Source organism: Aedes albopictus, chromosome 3, assembly GCF_035046485.1.
Source record: "Aedes albopictus strain Foshan chromosome 3, AalbF5, whole genome shotgun sequence".
Lineage (NCBI taxonomy): Eukaryota > Metazoa > Arthropoda > Insecta > Diptera > Culicidae > Aedes > Aedes albopictus.
Window position 1 is genome coordinate 431,716,041 of NC_085138.1, and position 26,196 is coordinate 431,742,236.

General features: G+C 41.1%; 3 protein-coding genes across 3 annotated transcripts in view; 2 read left to right on the forward strand and 1 right to left on the reverse strand.

The window, feature by feature from the left end:
* Positions 1-1,330: 1,330 nt before the first annotated feature.
* On the forward strand, positions 1,331-4,138 carry LOC115268364 (glucose dehydrogenase [FAD, quinone]). Its single transcript, XM_029876377.2, has 2 exons — positions 1,331-3,032; positions 3,102-4,138. Exons 1-2 carry the CDS (start codon positions 1,344-1,346, stop codon positions 3,300-3,302), a joined length of 1,890 nt encoding a protein of 629 aa, XP_029732237.2. The 5' UTR covers positions 1,331-1,343; the 3' UTR covers positions 3,303-4,138.
* A 3,797-nt stretch (positions 4,139-7,935) lies between these two features.
* On the forward strand, positions 7,936-10,216 carry LOC109621440 (glucose dehydrogenase [FAD, quinone]). Its single transcript, XM_020075454.3, is given in 2 exon segments — positions 7,936-9,756; positions 9,813-10,216. Coding segments are annotated over 2 exon segments (1,902 nt in total). The 5' UTR covers positions 7,936-8,052; the 3' UTR covers positions 10,011-10,216.
* Positions 10,217-10,406: 190 nt separating this feature from the next.
* The window catches only part of LOC115268005 (glucose dehydrogenase [FAD, quinone]), a 23,211-nt gene continuing 7,421 nt past the window's right edge, over positions 10,407-26,196 (reverse strand). The window contains exons 2-4 of the mRNA XM_029875892.2: positions 11,745-11,965; positions 10,863-11,680; positions 10,407-10,803 (exon numbers count right to left, since the gene is read on the reverse strand). Of these exons, the coding sequence (XP_029731752.2) occupies positions 10,588-10,803; positions 10,863-11,680; positions 11,745-11,965 (1,255 nt within the window). The 3' untranslated portion in view covers positions 10,407-10,587. The remainder of the gene's footprint in view (positions 10,804-10,862; positions 11,681-11,744; positions 11,966-26,196) is intronic.

A 26,196-nucleotide genomic window follows, 5' to 3' on the forward strand; every position in this document is an offset into this window, starting at 1 on the left:
CTGTAAAAGCGACTCTCCACGAGGTGAGTGTAATTTACATTCACCTCGTGGAGAGTTGCCTTCGCAGCTCCCTCACGACTTCGGTATGCGTGTGCGACCCCTACTCTATTCGGCAAAGTTTTAGAAAAAATCACAAGGTAAAAGTCGTCCATACATCGTTTCTTGATTGCACGCGTCTGAGTTGAGAAAACTGCAAGTGAGTGTAACTCTTTCCAAGTGAGTGTTTCCATCCTTGGTGACTGTCACATGGCATATGGCATACGAATGTAAAATGTTCAGTTGGTATAGAAAGCTTTCACCTCAACTGTGGAGGTGTGAAACACTAACCTGAGCTGGATGGCACGCCGAAAGGAAGACAAAGATGGTATTTAGTTTTTTACTATTATGTTTCTAATGATAATAATGCTGTCATTTGAAAAAAAAAACACGAAAAATTGAGTGAAATTTAATAAAAATATTTCATGAAATATGTGGATTACGATCACATTTACATAGAGCATGAAGTGTAACACAAACATACATGTTTTACAACTTTTTTGTTTTTGGCCATAAACATGTAGGAAAAATGTGCATCAACAAATGGAACCGGCATCTAGCAGTCTAGACATGCGGATGCAATGTGATTTTAAGCAGAATGTGCAGGCATAGAATAACGATTAATCACAGAATTCATTAATCAGCTTCACCGCACAATGCATCGCTGGTTCTGATTTTGCTGCATTACTGTTAGAGACTTGAACTTTGCTCCACAAGCAAATCACCCTCAGTCACTGTTAGGTTTATTAATGAGATATAGTGGACCTGTGATCATTAGCTCTCTTGCCTATCTGGATCATCATTATCACAGTTATTTCTCCGTTGAATCATGATCGTAATTACGTTGATTTTATGAATGAGAGTGATCTTATAACAGTTGCATTGCGGAAGTTGACATCATGCTAGAAACACTTTGAAGTTATCTCATCTAACATTATCGCCGCTTATTTGTTGAACAGTGAAATTGGGAACTGATTGGTCTTTCGACTTTTGTTGCAACGCCCTTTACCAATAAAAAAAATCAGCATAGTTTGTGATCGCCTCCCTCACACATAAACAGATACCTATAATTATATCCTTAAATTAACTGGTTCGCCACGCATGCACCCACCATGTGAATGCATTCAGGTCTGAAGGTCGGCCCATAATGCTCTAGAACCAAGATTCGATTCAACGAACTAGTGCCGGTAGCGTTGCGTGCGCTGCACCTCCTAGTTCTATCAGACAATGAACGCTCGCACCTCTAAAGTTCTAACAAACGGTGCCCACGACCAGCCAGTACCCGTTAGATCTCCCCGCGGAACGGAATGAAGCTCACCGTCTTTACCATTATCGTGCTGATTGTTTGTCTATCGGAATCATGCATTGCCACAGTTGTTCGGAAATTGACCCGTTTGGGTCCCTACGGAAATCATACTCTCGGTGATTACGTTGATTTCAGCAGTGCGTGGGGTTTGGACTATGGAAACCCAAACCCGAAAATTCGACAGTCATATGACTTCATCGTCGTTGGTGCTGGGCCTGCTGGTTGCTCCGTGGCAAACCATTTATCCGAAAATCCTGAGGTGAAAGTGCTCCTTCTTGAGATTGGAAAGGCGGAAATCGCTCCTGCACAGGATGTCCCTGGAGCATTCCTGTTCCAAACTGCAACGGACTATAATTTCGGATACTTGAGTGAGCCTCAGCCAAAAGGATGTCAAGGTCTGATCAACAAACAGTGTGCGTTTCATCATGGCAGAGGCCTTGGAGGTTCTACCATTATCAACAATATGATCTATACAAGAGGTAATTGGCGGGACTTTGATGGTTGGAATGCATCGGGAAACCCTGGATGGAGCTACCGCGAGGTACTGCCCTATTACATTAAAGCGGAAGATGCAAACCTAAGAGATTTTGAAGATAATGGTTTTCATGGTAAGAATGGGTATTTGGCAGTTGAAGACATACCCTATCGAACGCCTTTGGCAACAACTTTTATCCAGAGTGCCGAGATGGCTGGACTTCCTTACATTGATTACAATAGTATGGATCAACTTGGAGCGTCCTACATACAATCGAATATCAAGAGAGGGGTACGCTGGAGTGCTGCTAGAGCTTTGCTGAATCCCATCAGAAAGCGAAAAAACCTTCACGTGTTAACCAGAGCTTGGGCCACGAAAATTCTGATAAATGATGAATCGAAAACCGCTTATGGTGTAGAATACACAAGGGATAAGATAACATACACTGTCAAAGCAAAACGAGAAGTGATCATTTCAGCTGGAGCTTTTGGAAGTGCAAAGTTGCTTTTGTTATCTGGAATAGGGCCGAAAGGTCATCTTAAGGAACTTGGCATTAAAGTAATCAAGGATCTGCCTGTTGGCGAAACTCTCTACGAACATCCAGGCGTCCTCGGACCAGTATTCCTAGTCACCAAACCAATCGACAACAACATTAACTTCGAAAGCATCATTACGCTCCCAAACATCATCAAGTATCTATTCGGCGAAGGACCATTCACATCAGCTTTCTCAGAAACAGTAGGATACGTCAAATCACCTGTATCTCCATATCCAGATGAACCGGACTGGCCAGATCTTGAAATAATTCTCTCAGCCCTACAATTGGGAGATGATTCAACCACCGCAGGAAGAACTTACTTCAGAGTTAATGATGAAATTCATGAGTCCTACTTCCGACCATTGTTCAATACTCGTGCCTTCATGTACCTTCCACTCCTAATGCACACCAGAACGCGAGGATCGATCAAATTGAAATCGACCAATCCGTACGACCACCCACTGTTCAACTATACATATTTTGAAGACGATCGTGACCTGCAAGCGATGGTGTACGCTATCAAAGAGGCAATCAGAATCACCGGCCAGAAGCCGTTCATCGACATCGGAGTGGAGCAGTACACGCGAAAGCTACCCGGCTGCGAGAAGTTTGAGTTCAACAGCGATGAATACTGGCGATGCTATGCGCAAACTCTGACCGGCACTTATTACCATTATGTAAGAATTTGGTTCAGTTCGAGGTGAGATAGACGAGTTTGACTTTAAAAATGCGTTTCATTCTTTCAGGTAGGCACATGCAAGATGGGACCGGTATCGGATCCGGAGGCCGTCGTAGACGCGAGACTGAGAGTGTACGGTGTGAACAAATTGCGAGTGGTCGACATTGGGATCATACCGAGGCCACCGTCAGCTCATACGGCAGCTTTGGCGTACCTGATAGGGGATAAGGGGGCAGACATGATCAAGGAAGACAATGGACTTTTGTGATTGGAATAAATGTTCAAACCGTTTGGAATTTCGATCGTTCCCCAGTGTTTAAAATAATCAATCTTAAATTTTGAAGTTACAGCTACTCAAAACATAAATTTACAAAAGTGTTTGTCCTTTCGATTTTTTACACAAACAGGTACACAAGTTTATTGTGATTCGTGGCGGTTATGCCAGTTAGTGGAGCACATACTCACTGGACACTTGGATGAATATTTGTCGATGAGCTCGTTCCATATTATTAAAATGTAATTGATACTATATGATTAAAAATATTTGACTACATTTCTATAATGTTGTAATATTGAATTTTATTTTTCGTGCATTTACCCAACAAATATTGAAAGGTTCATCACATCAACGCACGTCATACTAACATTCCTTTCCTTCCTCGATGAACGTAATGACGTGACCTGCGCCTTATTGCTTGGAATTCTCGAAGGTGCACATTGAGAACGGTAAGCTACTCCCAAGCTCCATTTGTTGGCTCCGCGTTGCAATTCGCTAAACGAAAACGAACAGGGGTTCACAATTTCCTAATCACTAATCACAACGGAAGCAATCCTTAGAAAAATCGACCGCAGTTTCGTTTAAATCGGAGTCGTAGAAATTCAGGAGATTCCAGGATGTTTCAGTGGCATTTCAAAGACGTTTCAGAAAGGTTTCAGAGGCATTTTTTGGGGGGTTCCACAAAGGATTCCAGGATGTTTCAGGGACCTTTCAGAGATGTTTCGGAGACGTTTGAGGAGAATTTCAGAGGGTTTCAGGATATTCCAGGGGATTTTTAGGGGCATTTCAATGAGGTTAAAGGACGTTCCAGGGAGGTTTCAGGTGCATTTCAGAGAATTTTAGTTTTTTTTTAAGAGTATTTCGACTACCTCTTGTAATCTTCTTCAGTGTCAGTTATCCACTGAAGAAGTCATCGCATTCACCCCGCTTATATACTAAAAATCCTATCGCTACTTTTGTTACCTAAAGACGTACCTATACCTAAAAATGTACCCCTATAAGTACCTAGTACTAGACCTAGTATATAGCTTGTTAGGTGCCTACGTATTCCTACCGCGTGCCTATTCCAACCACGTGCGGTTCACTGAAACCCCAAAAAAGGCTCTAGAAACGCCTCTGTAAGCTCTTAAACCAGGACCCCATGCCCCCACATTTTTGGGGCCCCCACAAAACCGTTTTACTTGTTAAACATTAACTTTATTTTACCTTTTTGCTCAAGTACAGTTTAAAAACATCGCATTTGTACCTCTGAGGGGCCTCCACGTCCGCTCCGGCCCCGGGCCCCCACAATCCTTAATCCGGGCCTGATCACGAGTAATATCCCGAAACATGGGGATGGTAACATAAGGCTGAATTTCAAAAGGCTGAATACGAAAGGCTGAAATTAGGAAACTGTAACATAAGGCTGAACTCACAAAAGGCTTAAGTTTAAAAAGGCTGAAAAACAAAAATGCATATATAAATTACAGTACTTCTTTATTTTCATGGAGTTACGCCCCATCTGAGATAATGCCTGCTTCTTAGCTTATCGTGTAACAGGTACGAAGATACTCTATACCAAAGAAATTCAATGTTCCCCAAAAATGAATTAGTTTGGGCAACCATGTCGGATTTGGACGGTGGGAGTAGGACGGTCAAACGTCAAGCTCAAACAAAACTAATACGAGTGCCACGGCTTTGTAATCGACCAATCAGTAAATTTTCAAATAGACCGTAAAAGCAGTGTATGTATGTAATTATTCCCAATTAGAGTGATACATCTGTATGTTTGAGAGAGTTGTTAGTGTTGAGTTTAGTCTTTTGTCTGTTGCCGTTTGAAAACTAGTCGAATCACTATTTCAGCCTTTTGTGATTGCAGCCTTTCGTAATTCAGCCATTTGTACAGATATATGAATGCCATTAAATCTGTCTTAATATTGTCACGAACTCCAATATACTGTAAGAATTTTGAATTTATTTTCAAAAACTCCAAAATTCCATTAGAAAACATTTTCAATTTCTGGCCCGTCGACTGGTATGGAGTGTTTTTTGTGGCCCGGGGCCTAAAGAGGTTGAACGGGCCTGTCTTAATCTTTCCTAAAAGCCCTTTTGAAACATCTTAAAACCCTCTGAAACCTCTAGTCTTTTTTTCACATCTTCACGCGGACGTCGGGCATCGTAACCAAGATTGTCGGACTTACAAATCTCTTTTCGTGCATGATCATTGGAAGTGTGCTCATCTCAGTCGAAGAAGCTGTAGCAAAACCACCAACTGTGGGATGACTGGTTGCAGATTCCGTCATCATCCGCTTCTACATTCGACGCGCAACAGTTTAGATACGCAGATACAACCATACGTATCGGCAGAGGAAACAATCGCAACAGATCAGAATAGTGCCAGTGGTCCTGTACGTGCCCAAAGGATCAGTAGATACCTTTACATTGCTCGACGATGAAACATCTTCAATGCTTGTTGAAGACGACCTGATCAATGGGCTTGCCGTCGAGGTTGTAGCGACTAGCGAACGTATCACGCACAGAGAAGGAGTCGAAGCTACTGTCGCTTACCGTTTCATCAACTAATGGGAAAAGGTACTAGATTGAGGGTGGGAGCGGACATGGTGTGGTGGTTAGAACACTTGACTATCACGCCGAGGACCTGGGATCGAATCCCACTCCCAACATACTCACAAAATGTGGGTTCTTCCTTCGGAAGGGAAGTAAAACGTGGGTCCCGAGATGAACTAGCCTAGGGTTAAAAATCTCGTTAATACAGCCAAAAAAAAAATACTAGATTGAGAAAGTAATCGTAAAGGGGTTGCCCAAGGAGGACATCCGTGTATAGCCCGTAATTCCTCTCGTGTCGGCAGCAGAACAAGTTCAGAGAGAAGGGATACAGTGGGACAAAAAAGGTGAAAAAGTTGGGTCCACTTACAGTGTCGGACAAAACAATAAGACCACCACCCATTTTTCATACAAAATGGTCAAGTTTGACGGTGTGATACTCGGTTTCTAGTAAACCGATTTGGCTGAAATTTTGACAGTCGCCATGCAGTTACGTGAATTTTGATTTGTGTTTAATTGATTGAGTTCTGTTCACTACATCAAAAGTTACAGATATACGAAATGACAAAATAATAGGACCACTTTCAGATTGCCATTACCAAAAGATATATGTGAGTATCTGATAGTTGATGGTTGATAAGCAAGTACTAAAATTAAGGATGCCATTTAAACTTGGGGACATTTATATTGAATTGACCACAAATAACCATCATAAAAATTTGATGTTAGAATTTTGTCGCACCGTATATCTGTAACTTTGAAAGTAGTGAACAGAACTCAACCAATTCAATACAAATCGAAATTCCCGTAATTTCATGTCGACAGTCAAAATTTCAGCCAAATCGGTTTACTAGAAACCGAGTACCATATCGTCAAACTTGGCCATTTTGTATGAAATAGGACCGGTGGTCTTATTGTTTTGTCCGACACTGTATTACACAATGTTCCTTAAAAAAAGATGTTTTTGATCCTATGGGTCTGTTCTGTTGAGTTGCTTTGAGGTTTTTGATTCTCCTGTAAGAAGTCTGGAAAGAAGAGATGCAGTGCGTGGACGAAAAAGTGAACGATAATCTGCATCGAAGGTGGAAAAGTTGGACCCACTTATTCGAAGATGTCCAAAACCTGAAAATTGACCGTTACTATTGCACTGGTTCTACTAAGGAGCTATACCGGGATCTTGAACTTCATGTAGGGTCTTGGACCATTTGGGCAGGAGCACCTATTTTGGGCACTTGCTGCTATAACTCAGTTAATTTTGAACCGATAGACTTGAATTTTTGAACATGGCTAGATACTATGCGTATCTGATCGTATCTCAAAAATCAAGTCAATCGGTTCAAAATTGAGTGGGTTATAGCAGCTAGTGCCCAAAATAGGTGCTCCTGCCCAAATGTTCCCAGACCCTATTTGTGAGTGGCAGTGAGTCTGCATACAGTGCGGTAGTATATTTTCGGACGACAAACGCTTAGGCAGCATCCATTTATTACGTAACGCTAGAACCTACATTTTTTGGCCCACCCTCCCCCTCCGTAACGCTTTTTTGTATGAAATCTCTCAAATTGTTGTATGGGCCGTGACGCTCGGCCGTACTCCCACCACCCCCTAGAGCGTTACGTAATTTGTGGACGGCGCCTTATGGACTACCAGAATGTGTGCTCGTTGAAACGAAAAAAATGGGGCTTCCTTGAGGCCCCACTCCATTTCTCAATTGGAGCTTCAGGCCGCAGTATTGAGCACGTTGAGTAAATTGAAAATCATAATTGACCTCACCAAAACTATGCCCTTTAAGTGAGTCATTTGCGAGCTTCTACATTGTTTGTGGTTTCTGTCGTTTCGAAATCGTTGGACTTGGAACGACACGGTGATCGCCTTCCAGATTTGAATTGTTCTACTATTAACAGCGTAGGCGTTGTGTCGCTGGTGGTGGCTGCAGATGCGACTTCTCCCAGGTTCCTTAAGTGCTGTAGATCCATCTTCCAGAGACTTCGTCTCTGAATAGGTCATTGCACCGCATTGCATACATCCGCAGTCGACGAGACTGTTATTCATAGTATTCCATTTATTATCTCAAAAGGTGTCGACAAGTTTCCATAAAATTGACCATTGATCACGTACAACCTACGACGTATACAAGAAGCATATCCCACACGTGCGTCGCATTGGTCGCTTTCAATTCAGTCGTCTCCCCGTTCTCGCCATGAATCATCACACGCGTCTAATCGTACTACTAGTAGTGAACATTTTAGGCTATACTATTGCCGAAGTTCGCTCGAAGCGGCAAATCTTGGAAGAGCTTAACAGCTTGGGTCCAGGAGGAAACAAATCCCTCGGAGACTACGTAGACTTCAGGCGTGTTCTTGGATTGGACTATAGTAACCCGATTCCCAGAATAAGGAAGAGCTACGACTTCATTGTAGTGGGAGCGGGACCTGCCGGATGCTCTGTGGCAAACCATCTTTCAGAAAATCCGACGGTGACGGTTCTGTTGCTAGATCTCGGTAAGCCTGAAATCAGTATAATGCAGGATGTTCCCGCCACCAACATCTACCAGGTTTCAACGGCGTACAATTTCGCGTATGTTAGTGAACCTCAGGCCAAGGGGTGCTTGGGAATGAAAGAGCATCGGTGCGCGTGGCATCATGGACGTGGGCTTGGCGGTTCAACTCTGATCAACAATATGATTTACACGCGTGGAAACTGGCGCGACTACGACTCGTGGAACGCTTCGGGGAACGTAGGCTGGAGCTATGAAGAAGTGCTCCCGTATTTTATTCGGGCGGAAAAAGAGAATTTGCGTGACTTCGGAAACAATGGCTATCACGGAAAGAGTGGATACTTATCGGTGGAAGATATCGCGTACCGAACGCCACTGGCTTCGACGTTTGTGAAAAGTGCGCAGGCAAATGGGATGCCTTACATCGACTATAATAGTAGAGACCAGATGGGAGTTTCTTATGTGCAATCGTTGGCGAACAGAGGAATAAGATGGTCTGCTGCTAGAGCGTTGTTGCATCCGATTAGAAGACGACAAAACTTGCATGTGTTGCCCGAAGCTTGGGTTACGAAAGTTTTGATTGATAAGGAAACGAAAACAGCTCTTGGAGTGCGGTACACAAGGAATGGGATGTCCTTTACGGTGATGGCTAAGAGGGAAGTAATTTTATCAGCAGGTGCATTTGGCAGTGCTCAGTTGTTGATGTTGTCTGGCGTTGGACCAAAGGATCATTTGAGCGACATGGGAATAGAATTGATCCAAAATCTACCGGTTGGTGAAACATTGTACGAGCATCCTGGGGCAATTGGGCCTGTCTTTACCATTGGAAAGCACATCGATAACCTAATTAACTTCGATTATGGAATTACTGTGTCGTCCGCTGTACAGTACCTATTTGGCAGGGGAATGTTCACGTGTAGTCTGACAGAGTCCTTGGGATATTTGAAGAGTACCGTTTCACCTAATTCAGACCCCGACTGGCCCGATGTCGAACTGATTCAAATTGCCGGCACAATAGGAGACGATTCATCACCAAGTGCGCAAAACTATTTTCGAATTACGGACGAGATAATGACTGTGTACTTCAAACCGTTGTTCACAGTACGCGCCTTCATGTATCTGCCGATGTTGATGCATCCACGGACAATGGGATCATTGAAGCTACGATCAACAGATCCATACGAACCACCTCTGTTTAATTACACGTATTTTGAAGACGACCGCGATTTGCAAGCCCTGGTGGAAGGAATGAAGGAAGCAATCAAGATCACCAGCCAGAAGCCGTTTCTGGATATAGATGCGAAGTTGTACTCAGTGAAAGTTCCCGGTTGTGAGGAGTTTGAATTCAACAGTGACGATTATTGGTGGTGCCATGTTAAGGTGCTAACAACTACTTACTAGCATTATGTAAGTGAATTAGATCATTTCAAGTGTGTTAGGACTTAACAGAGTTTCCGTTATAGGTCGCAACGTGCAAAATGGGTCCCAAGACAGATCCGGCAGCCGTCGTCGATCCACGTCTTCGAGTGTATGGAATGAAGAAGCTGCGAGTGGTCGATATTGGAATAATCCCGAAACCTCCAACTGCTCACACAACGGCTATTGCCTACATGATTGGCGATAAAGCCTCCGATATGATCAAGGAAGATAATAATTTGTAACATTATTATTGTTGTACTGCTGCTCCAAGGGTTACGTGACAATAATTACACAGAAGAAAGCATGGTAAATTAATGATCTGCACCGAAACATTGTCCTAAAATATAATTAAGTTTATTAGTAGAAGCTGCCACTCCTGGTCAATTGCGGTAGGCAATGAAATATAGAAAGTACATACTTACATTAATTCATACAATACGACGATCGCTAATTATAGGGCAGAGCCTAGTCAAATCCATTAATAACAACTAACGCACTATACAAAAAAAAACACATTTGTACTAACTGTCTTTATACGCAAAACTACTTACCGTGCTTCGATACATGTTGTAGAGCAATTTATCGCCTTTTTCTCCCACTTACCGCCATGCCATTGCAGCAACCACGCACGTATAGCTAATGAGGGGTACACACACTCGTTATACATTCGCCATCGCTTGCCTTCGGCCAATGTCACTCATTTCATGGGCTATTTCACAAGAAGACTTAGCAATAAAACATTCCTTCTTTTGGCAGTTATGTTTACTGTCTTCGATGGCCGCTACGCTAGTTACTTCTAAACCTACTCGAACACTAAGCCTACAACGACTTATGCCCATAATCCCCATTGTCCTCCTTTATCATGTCGGCTGCCTTCTCACCTATCACAAAACTGTGCGCGCTAGTATGGCCAGTAGGCGAAGTGGGAATAATTCCCACATCAGCCACCCGAAGCCTTTTAATGCCGTGTACCCTCAGACGATGATCCACCACAGCCTCTGGATCACTGGCAGGTCCCATTTTGCACGTAGCCACCTGAAATTTAGAGATTTCATTAAAGAGAACATTGAATAACAGCATTTTAAATGATTCACCTGATGTTGGAAGGTAGCGGTTAAGGTTCGCACATGACACCGCCAGTAGTCCCACGTGTTGAATTTCAAATGTACACACCCTGGAACCTTCTTCGCATACAATTCCACACCCAAGTGTTTGAAGGCGGGCTGTGAAGTCACGTTTATTGCATGCAAAATGCCATACACTAACGCATCAACGTCTCGCTCGTCCTCGAAATACTGATATTTGAAGTCCGGATGGTGGAAAGGATTCGTTGATTTCAAACGAAGTTTTCCCTTGGCACGGGCTCTCAGCAGCATTGGCAGGTACATGAACGCCCTCATATTGTTAAGTGGCCTGAAATATGCTTCGTCCACCTCATCGCTCAGCTGGTATGCAAATTTGGTAGACGGAGATGAATCGAAACCAAACGTTATGAAAGCCTGCATGATCTCCACGTCCGGCAACTCGGGATCGGGATCCTCGGCAACAGGTGACTTTATGTACATCAAGGTCTCTACAGAATTCGATGTCATTGGTCCTCGTCCTTCCCTAAATTTCGAAATTTCGCCAATCGACGCCAGCTGTTCCAAGCTATGAAGCCCATCAGGATCGTTATGAACTATGAACACTGGTCCAAAAACGCCTCCATGCTCGGTCACCTGTTTGCCAACTGGCAAGTTCTGCACCACCTTGATGTCATGCTTTTGTAGATGCTTTGCCGGACCTACACCTGACAGCATCAGCAGCTTTGCACTCTCGAATGCCCCAGCCGACAAAATCACCTCTTTAGTAGCGTAAACTGTGTAGCTACGCTTGCCATTCACAAATCGAACACCCGTCGCCTGTTTGGTTCCTAAAATCACAAACGCAAACCCTCAATATCACGAGTCCCTTCCACAAACAACACCATCACCTACTGGTATCCATAAGAACCTTGGTGACCCACGACCGAGTCAGAATGTGAAGATTCGGCCGGTGAATTATGTCCTTCAGATAAGAATTTCCAGCTGTAGCACGATGACCCTTGCGTGTATGCGCTTGCAGGTATGACACCCCAATCAAGTCCCCCGCATTGTAGTCCAAGTAGCGATAGCCTGCCTGTTGGGCACCTTTCACGACTGCATCCGCAATCTCAGACCTGGAGAAGAGAAGAAAAAATACGACTTAAATTAATTAATCCGTCAAATGTCGCGCGGTGCGTCAGTCTGGCACATTTCGTAACAGTTATTGTACAGGAAATTAGAGCCAAGGTTGAGTCTCTATCACATTTTGCACAAACGTAAACCACTAAACCGTGAAATTTACATTGAATCGACATTTGGAATGGAAGCAAATTGAGAGCACTCTTCCATTGCCAATACTGTGCAAAATAGCAGCGAGGCAAGACGATGATTTTTTGCAAAAAAAAAAGGTACATTGATGTGATTTTTATGCTAAGCTGCCATCAACACAGCTTGAGGTTTAGCACCGCTGTAAAGCATCGCCGTCGTGAGCTATTGAAGGCGTAGTGCTTTTCTGCTCTGTATGTCGCGGATTTAATTTGGTGTTTTGGTTTGTTTTAATTAGTTTTGAGCGTCGACTAATAAGGATTGCAGGCGTGGCCATTAGTCATTAACCATTGTTAGAGAATGGGGATCATCAAAAAAAAAAATACTTCGGGTTCAGACAAAATCGAAAATGCCGAGTTGGCACAGCTTTTAGATGGCAAAGCGTGGAGTTCGAGTTGTCCAGAAGCTTTATACAACGAATGACCCTCGGGTCAAAGTATCTCTTCAACATCTCTTGCTTGAAATCAAAATATTTTTAGAACCGAACGATATCGTTAACCGATTTTGAAATTATACGATATGTGATTTTCCAAACTTGCAATTAGATTTGATTTTAAAAATAGTGCTAATTGCCTTTACTACTGATTCAGTAAGAAACTCTGTTATCTTATCTTAATATTGCACACAACAACCGTACAGAAATACCTTATATTTCACTTATAATCATTTGAAGTTTATTTCAAATTATCGTATAAATGACACTTGACGAGCTCTATACGAGTGGTCTAGTGGCTACAATATGCATTCATATTCAGAAGGTCGTGGGTTCAATCTTTGGTTCGTCCCTTTCCTCCTACTTTGTATCATTCTATCTATTCTTTATTCTCTTCTCTACATATACATCTCATGTATAAACGTATGTCCATAGTCATCGCTTGAACAAGAAACGAATGGAAAAAGCCACTTCATTCGATACCCCAGACTTTTTGGACCACTTGTCCACTTCGTGTGCCCTCGAAAATCGTTTGTTTGTATCGATACAGGTTTCCGTTTGTTCACTCTACATTTGGTCAAGAGCAAGGAGCAATACGCCACACCATGCTACCAAGTGTCCACCATCATCCTATCCTTTCCTCAAATATTATTGTTTCCTATAACCTCAATAAAAGCGCGAGTTTTACGGTTCTCCAAAACCAACAAAGAAAATAAGGCAAAAATATGAAATTGTAAAATTGTTTCAACTGAATTCGGCTCCGTTATGCCTGTTGGCGTTTGAGCATAAAATAAACGTTTAGGTAAAAACACGTATTTATTGCGAACACATTTTCCACAGGTTGCTGTCCGGCATGCATGCAACATACCCTGCCCACCGTATTATTCCGGCTTTGGTCAGTTTTGGACAAATCACAATGTGATTTGGAACCCCATTTCCATTCGTGCCCAGTTCCTCATATTCATGGATAAACTTCTAGTACTCCTCTTCCAGCGCAGGTATCGAAGCGAGACGTCGTTTCAACTCCAGAAAACGGCGGACCGCCACTGTTCATGATTTACCCAGCAGGCTAATTATAATTATTTCTTTTGAAATTTATTTCTTTTGAAGAGGAGCATCACAACAAAACGTCCTTCGCTGTCTCGAATTATAACTCTGTCAGAGATCTCCTACTGACTCTTATAGCTGTTAAGTGGGTGCTGGTAGTTCGGTATGTCTCCAGTTCACGGAATCCGGTAATGTGACCGAAACGTCGGACTAGCAGTATTTGAATTTTGTCAAAGCGTTTTCAAGTTACATTCTATCATAGTCGAAACCAAAAACTGGTGGAAAACAGTGACCTCCTGGTCCATCCTTCGCCAAATTTCACCGTTCTCCTGTACGCCACCAAAGATCGTCATTAGAACTCATCGCTCGAACATGATATACGTAGTATTTAAGCACGACTTCTACTGATGAAACGTCTCACAATGTTGTCAGCCGTTAGCAAGGAATCGCGATCGACAAACTTCACCACCACGTCGGAGAACCGTGTCTATCATAACACCTCAGTCAAGGCCACTAGCGTGCACAGGGGGGGGGGCAAGGGGGGGCACTTGCCCCCCCCTTCTATGAAAAAAATATATACCTAAGAAATATGGTGCGAACGTCGAAAGATGCAACTATTCGAGGGTTAACAGCATCTCATGCACCATATTGAGATTAATTGAATTATATTGCCGTCAAATGCAGTATACTGACACCATGCTGCTTTTTCAAGTTCCATATCGTACACCAAATTGTATTCCATGTACCTAATCCATGTTGGCTTCCGTACCACATTAAATTCTATGCACCATTTTGCAATTCTTGCACCTTGCATCTACCCATGCAATGTTGAGAATCACTGAATCGTGGTTGCAACTATTGCACCACATGCAAATTCTTAGTATTCCATGTACACCCATAAAGTTCACAGAATCATCTTGGCATCCATGCTGATCTAACGCACCATCTTTCAACTAATTAGTGATGTCAGCACCACATTCAAATAACATGCACCATTTTGGCATTTTGTATTCCAAAACTGTATTCCATGCACATAAACCATGGTGACTTCAGCACCACATTGAATTCCAAGCACCTTTTTTTGCCATTCGTGCACCTAGCCATGTAAAATGTCGAGTATCACTTAATAACGGCGACGACTAAAACAGTACACTAACACCATGCACCTTTTTCAAAGCTTTCAATGCACCATCATAATGACCACAGAATCATCTAGGTATCTAAGCATACCTAAGCTGAGTGCTGAGTGCTAGCCTATGTGAAGTCGCTGTTTAGTATAGTTCCTCTATTTTTATCGAAAATTTGTTTGTTTGTCGATCAGCAAAAACCGTCATAAACAATAGAACGTAAATAGTTACGCTATATCGTGTTGCTGTATAACTTTCAGCAAGTATCAAGCGTTGTGCGATACAAATATCTGTGACAAATTTTGTGACCAAACCGCTGTTTACAAGACTAAAACCGGCCATTACAAGCTTCTCTCACGGTTCGAGAGATCATATCGCCGTAATGCAGTGCAATGAATGTCTCAACACTATCGACCGAAAATGCGACCGCTACACCGTATGTGAAGGAAGGTGTGCTAAACGCTATCACGCTGCTTGTGTGGGAATAACGGAAGCAACGATGGATGCCTTATTTTCCAAAAACGTTCTTTGGATGTGCGACAAATGCTTGCTGGATTTCTGCACAACCCGTGACGCAAACGAGAGCAAAACAAATGATGTGTGCTGCTCTCATCCGACTACGTGTGAGGCTGAAATCGCCGATTTGAAAACAAAGGTTTCCGGTATAATTGAAACACTCGCTACAATGGCATCAGAACGCAAATCTAATGGCATCGATACTACTGGGAAGCAACACTCAACTCCTGATTTATCACCGATAGATTGCACTCATCTCCTCGATGGTACTAAAGAGATACATACCGATGCATTTGTGAGTGGAAATTCTTCTACTGTTCCAATAGATTTAACAGACTGCAACGATACGTTTTCTCTGTTTATAACAAATATCGAATGCCACACCACTGAAAGAGATATCGAACGACTTGTTTGTGAGAGTTTGAGTTTGACTGATTCTAGAAATGTTAGGGTGAAGAAGCTTATATCAAACAAATCGGCCAATAATGTGATTGATTTCGTTTCATTCAGAGTTGTTATACCAAATGAATTCAAAAGTCTTGCTATGCAACCTTCTACTTGGCCGAAAAATGTTAAATATAGAGAATTCGAAAATCGTATAGTTACTTGGAAACCTAACCGTATATAAAACTCGCGACTATATTGAACTTTGAACTGATATTTTGCTGTGAACTGATTGTAATGTGATTGAGATTGATGTTATGTGCTTTTTGTATTGCCTTTATTTTTTGTTGTTGTCGAATGATGTTTGTTCAAATGCTAGTTGTGCCTTATTATCAGTTAGTTTTAAGAGTTTTTTTTTAGTGTATAAGTTTTCAATAAGACCATATAGGTCAGTTGGAATAAATCAATAAATAAAAAAAAAATAAAAAAATAAAAAAAAAGAATAAAAAAAAAAATATCACGCTGATCTCATGCAATGTCTTTTAATCAATTAGGTATCTAATGCATCATACTGCTATGCACCATCAAAGCTTTTCAAGCACCATTTCAGCGTTTATCATATCATCTAGGCATCTAATGCATCATTATGGTGTGAGCATCAATTAAAATATTTTTTTCTGTTTTCTATGCACCATTTTTGCAATTCGTGCACCTAACCATGCAACATGTTGATAATCACTTAATAACGGTGACGACCAATGCAGAACACTTGTATCATGCAAGTAGAATAACTAGCCACAGAAGTCCAATGTCGCGACTATTCGTGTGACTAACATCTAGTTTGCCACGCCCTTACAGCGTCAGTAGCGGTACTAGAAGTGTCAAATAAATTTTATTTACCAAAACAAACGATCCTCTATCAGCTGGACAGCTAAAAACAATCAATTATTACAATTAAAGTTATAAATTTAATTAAACAGGAAAAGTGACTACAACGCCATTAGAGTTCTAGTGTATTTCTATTATCATGCAGCTGCCGTGAATCGCAAGTCAGTCCCATATGTAAAAAGTAGGCATTGAGAAAATGGCCTCTGAAGTTTTCAAATTCGATTTCTATGTGAAACTCTAAAAAATCGCCATGAATTGAAAACTTCTGTGATCATCATGAAACTTTCACACATTGCTTCAAACATGAAAACGTAACAGTGAAAAATATAAAACTAGCTAAAACAATGTTAGGTTTAGTACTGGAGGGTACACTAGTTCGTAATGGGACCGACTTGCGATTACATTTCATTATGGGACAATCTGACTTGGTGTTGTTTTTCAATTTTACTGAACAAACTATATATTTTTATTCATGCAGCCGAAAGATCGAAAACGGCCATTAACTCATTTTTGCCCAAAATGCAGATGGGACTGACTTGCGATTCACGGCAGTGCACCTTCTTCAAACCTTTCCATGCACTATTTTGGCATTCACTATATCAGCTAGGCATCTTATGCACCATTATGATGTGGTTCACATATGAATCCCATGCACCATTTTGGCATTTCGAATACAAAATAACATTCCATGTACCAGGACCATGTTGATTTCTGAGCTACATTGAGTTGTCTGCACCATTTTTGCAATTTGTGCACCTCCATATGGAACATGTTAAGTATAATATAATCATGGTGATAGTAATGCACCATGCATCATGCATCATGCAGCTTGTGCACCACAAAGATGTTCACAAAAACATCTAAGCACCATCTCACGCGTCTAAGCATTTTATTTACATTTGAATTTTATAGGCTCCATTTTGGCATACCGTACATCAAATTGTACTTCATATACCTGAGCTATGTTGACTTCCGCAGCATATTAAATTATAAGCACCATTTTTGCAATTCCTGGATCTAACCGCGGAATGTTGAGATTCACTGAATCATGGTGGCAACTAATGCACCACTGACACATACAATTTCTTAGTATCCCATGAACAACCATGATGTTCTCAGAACCATCTAGGCATCCATGCTGATCTCACGCACCATCTTTTAACTAATTAGTAATGTCAGCGCCATATTTGGATAACGTGCACCATTTTGGCATTTCGTGTTTCAAAACTGTATTCCATGGCGAATTCGTACAGTGAATTCCAAGCACCATTTTCTCAATTCGTGCACCTAGCCATAAATAATGTCGATTATCTCTGAATAACGGTGACCATTAATACAGCACGCTGACATCATGCACCTTCTTCAAAGCGTCCACAGAATCATCTAGGTATCTACGCATTATGCTGATCTAATGCACTGTCTTTCAATGAACTAGGAACCTAATGCATCATACTGATAGTGACCATCATGAAGTTTCATGCACCATTTCAGCATTTATTTTAATATCTAGGCGTCGGATGTAACATTTGGGTGTGAGCATCACATAAAATATCTTTTCTTGGTATTCTATGCACCATTTTTGCAATTTGTGCACCTAACCATGCAACATGATGATAATCTTTGAATAACGGTGGCAACTAATGCAGTACACTATTTCATGTACCATGATCCATGTCAACTCAACTGTTATCATGCACCATCTTTGAATACCATGCTTCTTTACACCACGGTGAAATCATGCACCTTTATTGCCGCACGCAATTTGATTTTTATGCAGCAAAAATTTAAACACCATCTCCAAATCACCTGCTTCAACTAAGCATTCTATGTATCAAATTGCAATTACTTGCCACGAATGCACTATCTTGACGTTCCCTTGATCATTAAGGTGCATAATGTAGCATACTCACAACACACACCTTTTTAAAATGCCATGCATCTTTTTGGTGCTCATCAAGCTGATCATTGTATCATCCAGACATCTTATACGCCAAAATTGAATTTTAAACCATTTTTTTAATTCGCGTATCAAAATAGCACTCCGTGGATCATTTTGAGGATCACTCTACCACTTCGAGGAATTCCAGGAGAAATCCCTGGAGAAATTTCAGGATGAATCCCTAAAGGAGGATTCTCTGGAGGCATTACTAAAGGAGGGCTTGAAAGAAATTCATGTAGAATTTTCAGGAGGAACTATTAAGGGAATTGCTGGAGAAATGTTTAAAGAGATTCCCAGGAAGAATTTCATGAGCAAACCCTGGAGGCATTCCTAAAGGAATTCTCGGAGGAATCCGTGGAGGAATTCTCGGAGGAATCCGTAGAAAAATTCCTGGAGTAATCTGTAGAGGAAATCCTGAAAGAATTCATGGAGGAATTTCTGGAAAAATATTTCGAGAAATTATGGGGCAAACGACTATATTCTGTGCGAATCGGATTTAACGGCTACGCAGTCTTAATGCATCAAACGAGTTGTTGAGAAATTTCAGGAGTAAAACCAGGTGGAGTTTATTGACGAACCCTTGGAGGAATTCCTGTAGTAAACTCTGGAGGAATCCCTGGAATAAATTCAAGGAAGAATCCCTGGTGGAATCCCTGCAAAAGTTTCTGGAGCAATCCCTGGAGGCATCTCTGATAGAATCCTTGGCAGAATGCCTGGAGTTTTCCGTGTAGAAATTTCTGGAGGAAATTGTTGAATAATGCCTGGAGGAATTTCTGGAGGAATTCCTGAAGAAATTTCTTAAGGGACATTTGGAGGAGTTTCTAGAAAAAATCCTTGAGTAGCTCATTGATGAATCCCTGAAAGTATTCTCGGAGAAATCTCTAGAGGAATCATGAGAAAAATCCTTGGTAGAATTCGTGGAAAAATTCCAAGAGGAATTCTAGGAGGAATACCTGGAGGAATCCCTGGAGTCATTCTTGAAAGAATCATTGGAATAGTATCTGGAGGAATCCGTGAAGAAATTCCTGGACGAATTTCAGGAAAAAATCCTGGACGAATTTCTGGAGAAATTTCAGGAAGACTTCTTGAGGGAATTTCTGGAACAACCCGTGGAGGCATTCCAGAATGAATTTCTGGAGGATTTTTGGACGAATACTTGGAGGAATCCCTGGAGACATTCCTCAAGGAATCTTTGGAAATCCTGCAGAAAGCTTTGGTAAATTCCTGGTTGAAATCCCTGCTGTAATCCTAGGAGGAATTCCTGAAGGAATTTCCGGATATATCCCTGGAGAAATTTCGAGAGAAATCTCTGAAGATATCCTAGAGAAATTTCTGAAGTATCCCTGGAGGAATCCCCCGAGGAACGCTCTCCTTATCGACTCACCGTTTTGCAGCCCAGGATTATTCCCTGGAGGAATTTCTGAAGGTTCTATTGAGAAATTCCTGGATGAATTATTTGTGGAATTTCTGTAAAAAAAATTCTGATTCCTGGAGGAATGATTGAAGGAACTCCTCAAGGAATTTCTGAAAGAATTCCTGGATGAATTTCTGGAGAGATTTTTGAGGAATTACTGACGAAATAACTGAAAAAAATCCTGGAAAAATCCTAGAGAAATCCATGGAGGAATCCCTGGAGAAATTTTTTGAGAAATTTCGAGAGGAATTGCTGGAAGAGTTCCAGCAGATTTTTTTTTAATTTTCTGGAGAAATTCGTGGAGGAATCTCTAGAAAAATTCGTAGAGGATTTTTTGAAGGCATATCGATAGGAATTCCAGGAGTTATCCCAGGAGAAACTTCTGAAGATATTCCTGGAGAAATTCCAGAGGAATTTCCTAGAGGAATTTCTCGATGAATAACCGGAGTATTTCCCGGAAGAGTTCTGGAACAAATTTCTTTAGAATTTTCTGGAGAAATTCGAGAAGGAATCCCTGCAGAAATTTCTGGAGAAATCCCTGTAGAAATTCTTAAAAGTATTTCAGAAGAAATTTTTGGAGGAATTCCTAAAGTAATTCACGCAGGAATTCTTAGATGTATTTTTTGGAGAAATATTTAAGGCTTGCTGGAGGAATTCCGGAGAAATTCCTGGAGAAATCCCTGTTTGCATTCCGAGAGGTATTTCTGGAGAAATTCTTGAACATTTTTTTTTTTATAAATTCATGGAGGAATAACCACAAGCATTCCTGGAGGAATTTTTAAAGGAATTTCTGGACAAATATTTTTGGCTTCCTGAAGGAACTTATCGAGGATTTTCTGAAGGATCCCAGGAGGAATTCCCGAAAAAATTCCTGGATAAATTCTGGAGGAATCCATGGGGGAACTCCTGGAGGAATTCCTCAAGGAATTCCCGGAAAAGTTCCAGAAGAAATTCCTTAAGATTTTCTGGACGAATCCGTGAAGGAATTTCTGTAAGAATCCTTAAAGAAAATATTGAAGGAACTGGCAAAAAATCCTAGAGAATTTTCTGGAGGAATTCCTGGAGGTATTTCTGGAGGATTTCCATGGAGGTATCCCTGGAAGAATTTCTAGAAAAGTGCCGTGAGAAATTGTTTCAAGATTATCTGGAGGAATCCGTGGAGAAATTTCCGGAGGAATCCTTGGAGAAATTCCTGGAAGAATCCATGGAGGAATTTCTGAAGGAATTCCTGGAGAATTTCGTGGAAGAATATGTGGAGGTATCTCTGGAGGAGTTCTTGGAAGTGTTACGGGAGACATTCCTTCAGGATTCTCTAAAGGAATTCTGGCAGAAATTCCTAGAGGATTTTCTGGAAAAATCCCTGGAAGAAATCCTGGAGGGATTTTTGAGAAATTTCTGAAAAAGAATACCGGATTCATCCTCTCCTGAAGAAATTCCTTGAGAATTTCCTGGAAGAATTCATGGAGGAATCCCTGAAGGAATTTCTCGAGGGATTTCAGGAGAAATTCCTGGAAGAGTTCCGGGAGAAATTCCTTTAGAATTTTTTGGGGGAATCCTTGGAGGAAGTCCTGGCGTATTTATTTGAGGAATTCCTGGAGGAATTATTAGAGGAATTTCTGGAAAAGTATATGAGGCTTGCTTGAGAAATTTCTGGAGGAATGTTTAAAGGAATTCTTCGAGGAATTTCTGAAGGAAATCCTGGAGGAATTTCTGGAGATTTTTGTTTAAGCCATTTCTGAAGAAAATCAATAATGAATTCTTGAAAAAAAAAGATGGAGAAATTCCTGGAGGATTCCCAGGAAAAATTCCTCGCAAAGTTTTTCGTGGGATTCCTGTAGGAATTCTTGAAAGAGTTCTGGGAGACATTCCTTTTGGAGTCTCTGCAGGAATTCCGGCAGAAATTCATAGAGGATTTTCTGGAAAAATCCCCGGATGAATTCCAGGAGGAATTTCTGGAAAAATTTTTGAGCAATTTCTGAAGAATTTAATGGATGAATCCCTGAAGGAATTCCTGAAGAAATTCCTTGAGGAATTTCCTGGAGGAATCCGTGGAAGAATCTTTGGAGCAATTCTTGGAGGAATCCCTGGAGGAAATATTGGAGGAATTCTTGAGTATTTACTGAAGAAATTTCTGGAGAAATTATTTGAGGAAATACTGGAGAAATATATGAGGATTCCTGAATGAATTTCTGGAAGAATGTGTGAATGAACTTCTCGATGAATTTATGAAGGAATTCCCGCAAGAATTTCAGGAGGAATTTCTGAAGATATTCATTAATGAATTCCTGGAGTCAGTGGCGTAGCCAGAAATTGTCTCTGGGAGGGGTTTTCAACGGTCAATGAAACCTTTTTTGGTTTGACACTTACATTTCGTAAAGAGCAATGAACAATAGTATTCTTAGCTTGAAAATAGCGGCGCAGCCGAAAATTTGTTTCGTCAGAAAGCACTTTATACTGAGAATTTGTTCCAGAAATTTTGGCTCTGGGGGGGGGGTTTTAACCCTAAAACCCCCCCCGTGGCTACGCCAGTGCCTGGAGTAATTCATGAAGATATTCCAGGAAAAAATCCTGGAGAAATTCCTGGAGCAATCCGTGAAGGATTCCCTTTAGGAATTCTCAGAAGAGTTCCATGAGACATTCCTTTAGGATTCTCTGGAGGAATTCTGGCAGAAAATCCTAGACGATTTTCTGGATGAATCCCTGGAGATTTTTCTGGAGGATTTTTTGGACTTTTTCCTCGACAAATTTCTAAAAAAATACTGGAGGAATTTTTGGAGGAATTTTTGAAGATTTTTTGAGGATTTTTTTTGTAGAAATTTATGGATGAATCCCTGGAGGAATTCCTGAAGAAATTGCTTGAGAATTTCTTGAAGAATTCCCTGGAGGAATCCATGGAGTAATCCTTGGAGGAATTTCTTAATAAACTGCCTGGAAGAGTTCCACGAGAAATTCCTTCAGGAGTTTCTGGAGGAATCCGTGGAGGAAATATTGAAGGAATTCTGGAGGACATTCCTAAAACATTTTTCCTAGAAGAAATTTCAGGAGGAATCTCTGGAGGAATTGTTGGGGTATATACTGGAGGAATTATTTGAGGATTTTTTGGAAAAATATATTAGGTTTCCTGGATAAATTTTGTGGAGGAATTTGAATTTCGGAAGGAATTTCTCGAGGAATATTTTGAAGAATTCTTAAATAAATTCATTGATGGATCCCTGCAGTTATTTCTGAAGAAATTCCTGGAAAAATCCTGGAGTAATTCCTGAAAGATTCCGTGGAGAAATTTCTCGAGGAATTCCTGGAAGAGTTCCGGGAGAAACTCCTTTAGGATTGTCTGGAGCAATCCATGAAGGAATTGCTGGAAGAAATCCCTGAAGGCATCTTGGAGGAATTTCTGGAGGAATATCTGCAGGAACTCCTCGAAAAATTTATAAACGAATACCTGATGGAGTTTCATGTGGAATTTTTAAGAGATTTCAGAAGAAATTCATTTAAGAATCACTGGAGGGATTCCTGCAGAAATTCCTGGAGGAATCCGTGGAGCATTCCCTAGAGGAATTCCTCGAAGAATTTCTGGAGGAATTCTTGGAAGGGTTCCGATAGACATTCTTTTAGGATTCTCCGGAGGAATTCTGGCAAAAAATCCTAGATAATATTCTGGAGGAATTCCTGGAGGATTTTCCGGACTTCTTTCTCGGGAAATTTCTGAAAAAAAATTCTGAAGGTGGAATTCCTGAAGAAATTCCTTGAGAATTTTCTGGAGAAATCCATGGAGGAATTTCTCGAGGAATTCCTGGAAGAGTTTCGTGAGAAATTCCTTTAGGATTTTCTGGAGAAATCTGAGGAGTACTTCCTAGAGGAATCCGTGGAGGAAGAATTTAGCAGACATTCCTAAAATATTTTTCCTAGACAAAATTTCAGGAGGAATCTGTGGAGGAATTCTTGGAGTTTTTACTGGAGGATTTATTTGAGGAATTTGTGATCACCTCGAAGAATTTCTGAAGGGATTTCTGGAGGAATTTTTTGAATCCCTGGAGTAACCCTGAAAAAATTCCTGGAGGAATCCGTGGAGGATTCCTTGTAGAAATTCCTCGAGGAATTCCTGGAAGTGTTCCGAGAGAAACTCCTTCATGATTTTCTGGAGGAATCCGTGGAGGAATTCCCGGGAGAAATCTCTGGAAGCATTTTAGGGACATTCTGGAGGAATGTCTGAAGGTATAGCTGAAGGAATTTTTTGACGAGTTTTTGAAGAAATTCTTTAATGAATCCCTGGAGGATTTTTGAGGAACATCTGAAGAAATTCAATAATGAATCCCTTGAGAAATTCCTGAAGAAATTCTTGGAAAAAATGTTGGAGAAATCCTTGGAGGAATCCGTGGAGGATTTTCTGAAGAAATTCTTCGAGGAATCCCTGGATGAATTATTGGAAGAGTTCTGAGAGACATTTCTTTAGGATTCTCTGGAGAAATTCTTGTAGAAATTACTGGAGGACTTTCTGGAGTAATTCCTGGAAGAATTTCTGGAGGAGTTTTAGAAGGATATTCTGAAGAAATTCATGGATTGGATAATTTTCTGGAGAAATTAATGGAAAAATCCTTGGAGGAATTTCTCCAGAAATTCCTGGAAGACATCGGTGAGATATTACTTTAGGTTTTCCTGGAGGAATCCGTGAAGGAAATATTTGGGGGAATTCCGGCAGGCATTCCTAGAAGAAATTTCAGGAGGAATCTCTGGAAGAATTCTTGATGTATTTGCTGGAGAAATTCCCGGATGAATTATTTGAAGAATTCCTGGAAAAATATATGAGACTTCCTGAAAAAAGTTCTGGAAAAATTACTGGAGGATTACCTGGATAAACTCCTCGCTGAGTTCCCGGAAGAGTTCAGGGGGAAATTCCTTTAGGATTTTCTGAAGGAATCAGTGGAGGAATTCCTGGAAAAAATCTATGAAGGCATCTTGTAAGAATTTCTTGAAGAGTTTTTGGTCGAATTCCTGGAGGAATTCATGCACGTATCCGTGGTGGAATTTCTGTAGATTGCAAGGATTCCGATCGAAATTTTCTATCTACGAATCCTGACTCAATCTGTGCAGTTTTTTCTGATTCTAACATCACTAATTGTCCAATATTGAAATTCTTTCACAACGACATTTTTTTGTATAATTGATAATTTTCTCGATTTTTTCCATTGTATGTGATACGTTTATAAATTTTCATAAGAGTCGAGATAATGACTTCATATTGAACTTTCGCATTGCTTTGAAATCATCACCATCCGAATCCATCTCCTGTACTTGGCGATATTAGCACCACTGCATGTTGAAACCCTTTCTTTCATATTGCGTGTAATACCATGATTCTCTTTTGCACCATGATCATATATTTCACCATCATTGTAGTGCCCCCCCTAAGCAAGAACCCTGCGCACGCTAGTGGTCAAGGCTTCTACTGTCTCAACTACCAGCATGTACTTCGTTTTTGACGCATTCACTGATAGACCTTCGCGTTCTAGGCGGGAGTACTGAACTGACGTAGTCATATCATCCGTTACCTTGGTGTCCACGTTCTACACCCCATTCAGGTGCTCTTCGAAGTGCTGTTTCCACGTCTGTCCGTCAAAATCCTGTCCTATATTTCAGCTCATTACACGAAGTCATTGCGGGGTTCAATGAACTTCTGGTAGAACTTCTATGTTCCTTGAGAACAGCATAGAAGATCCATTTCTTCAGAGTCCACTTCTTCCAAGCGGAGATTTTTTTTTTTCTCTCCCGAAAGAGGTGGGTCTGCTGTTTCCACTTCTGTTTGTATCGTTCGATGTTCTACGGAGTTCCATGCTAAAACATTACTATTTGCGATGAACTCTTTCTTCCAAAATCTCTCAACACTCCTCGTCGAAACATTCGTTCCGTCAACTTCGTTCCAAGTAACCGATGATGGTGCTCCCGACTGCGTCTTTCATGGCTGCTTTTATGATATACCAGTAGTCCTCAAGATGGGAACATCAAGCTCGCCTCGATATTCTGTGCGTATGTTGAGACGACATATCTACGGTTGCGATTGATTCAGTCACTCTAGGTTATATCATGGCGTTCGCTGGTACCGTACATTTGGATGTAGTTTGACCATCACCAGGTAGTAGTCAGAGCCGAGTTAAGCACCACGATAAGTTCTAGTGTCGATAATGTCGGAGAAATTCTGTCCATCAATCAGAACGTAGATGATTCGCGATTTCGTTTGTTGTGGGCCGTATTCCGTCATCAGCCGCTAAAGCTTTCCAACCGTCGGTCTGAATTCCTCC

Bases quoted from the DNA above. Each gene is read 5' to 3' on its own strand.
- LOC115268364 (XM_029876377.2), top strand. From the start codon at position 1,344: ATGAAGCTCACCGTCTTTACCATTATCGTGCTGATTGTTTGTCTATCG. The intron at 3,033-3,101 runs GTAAGAATTTGG...TCATTCTTTCAG, and splicing joins CCGGCACTTATTACCATTAT to GTAGGCACATGCAAGATGGG.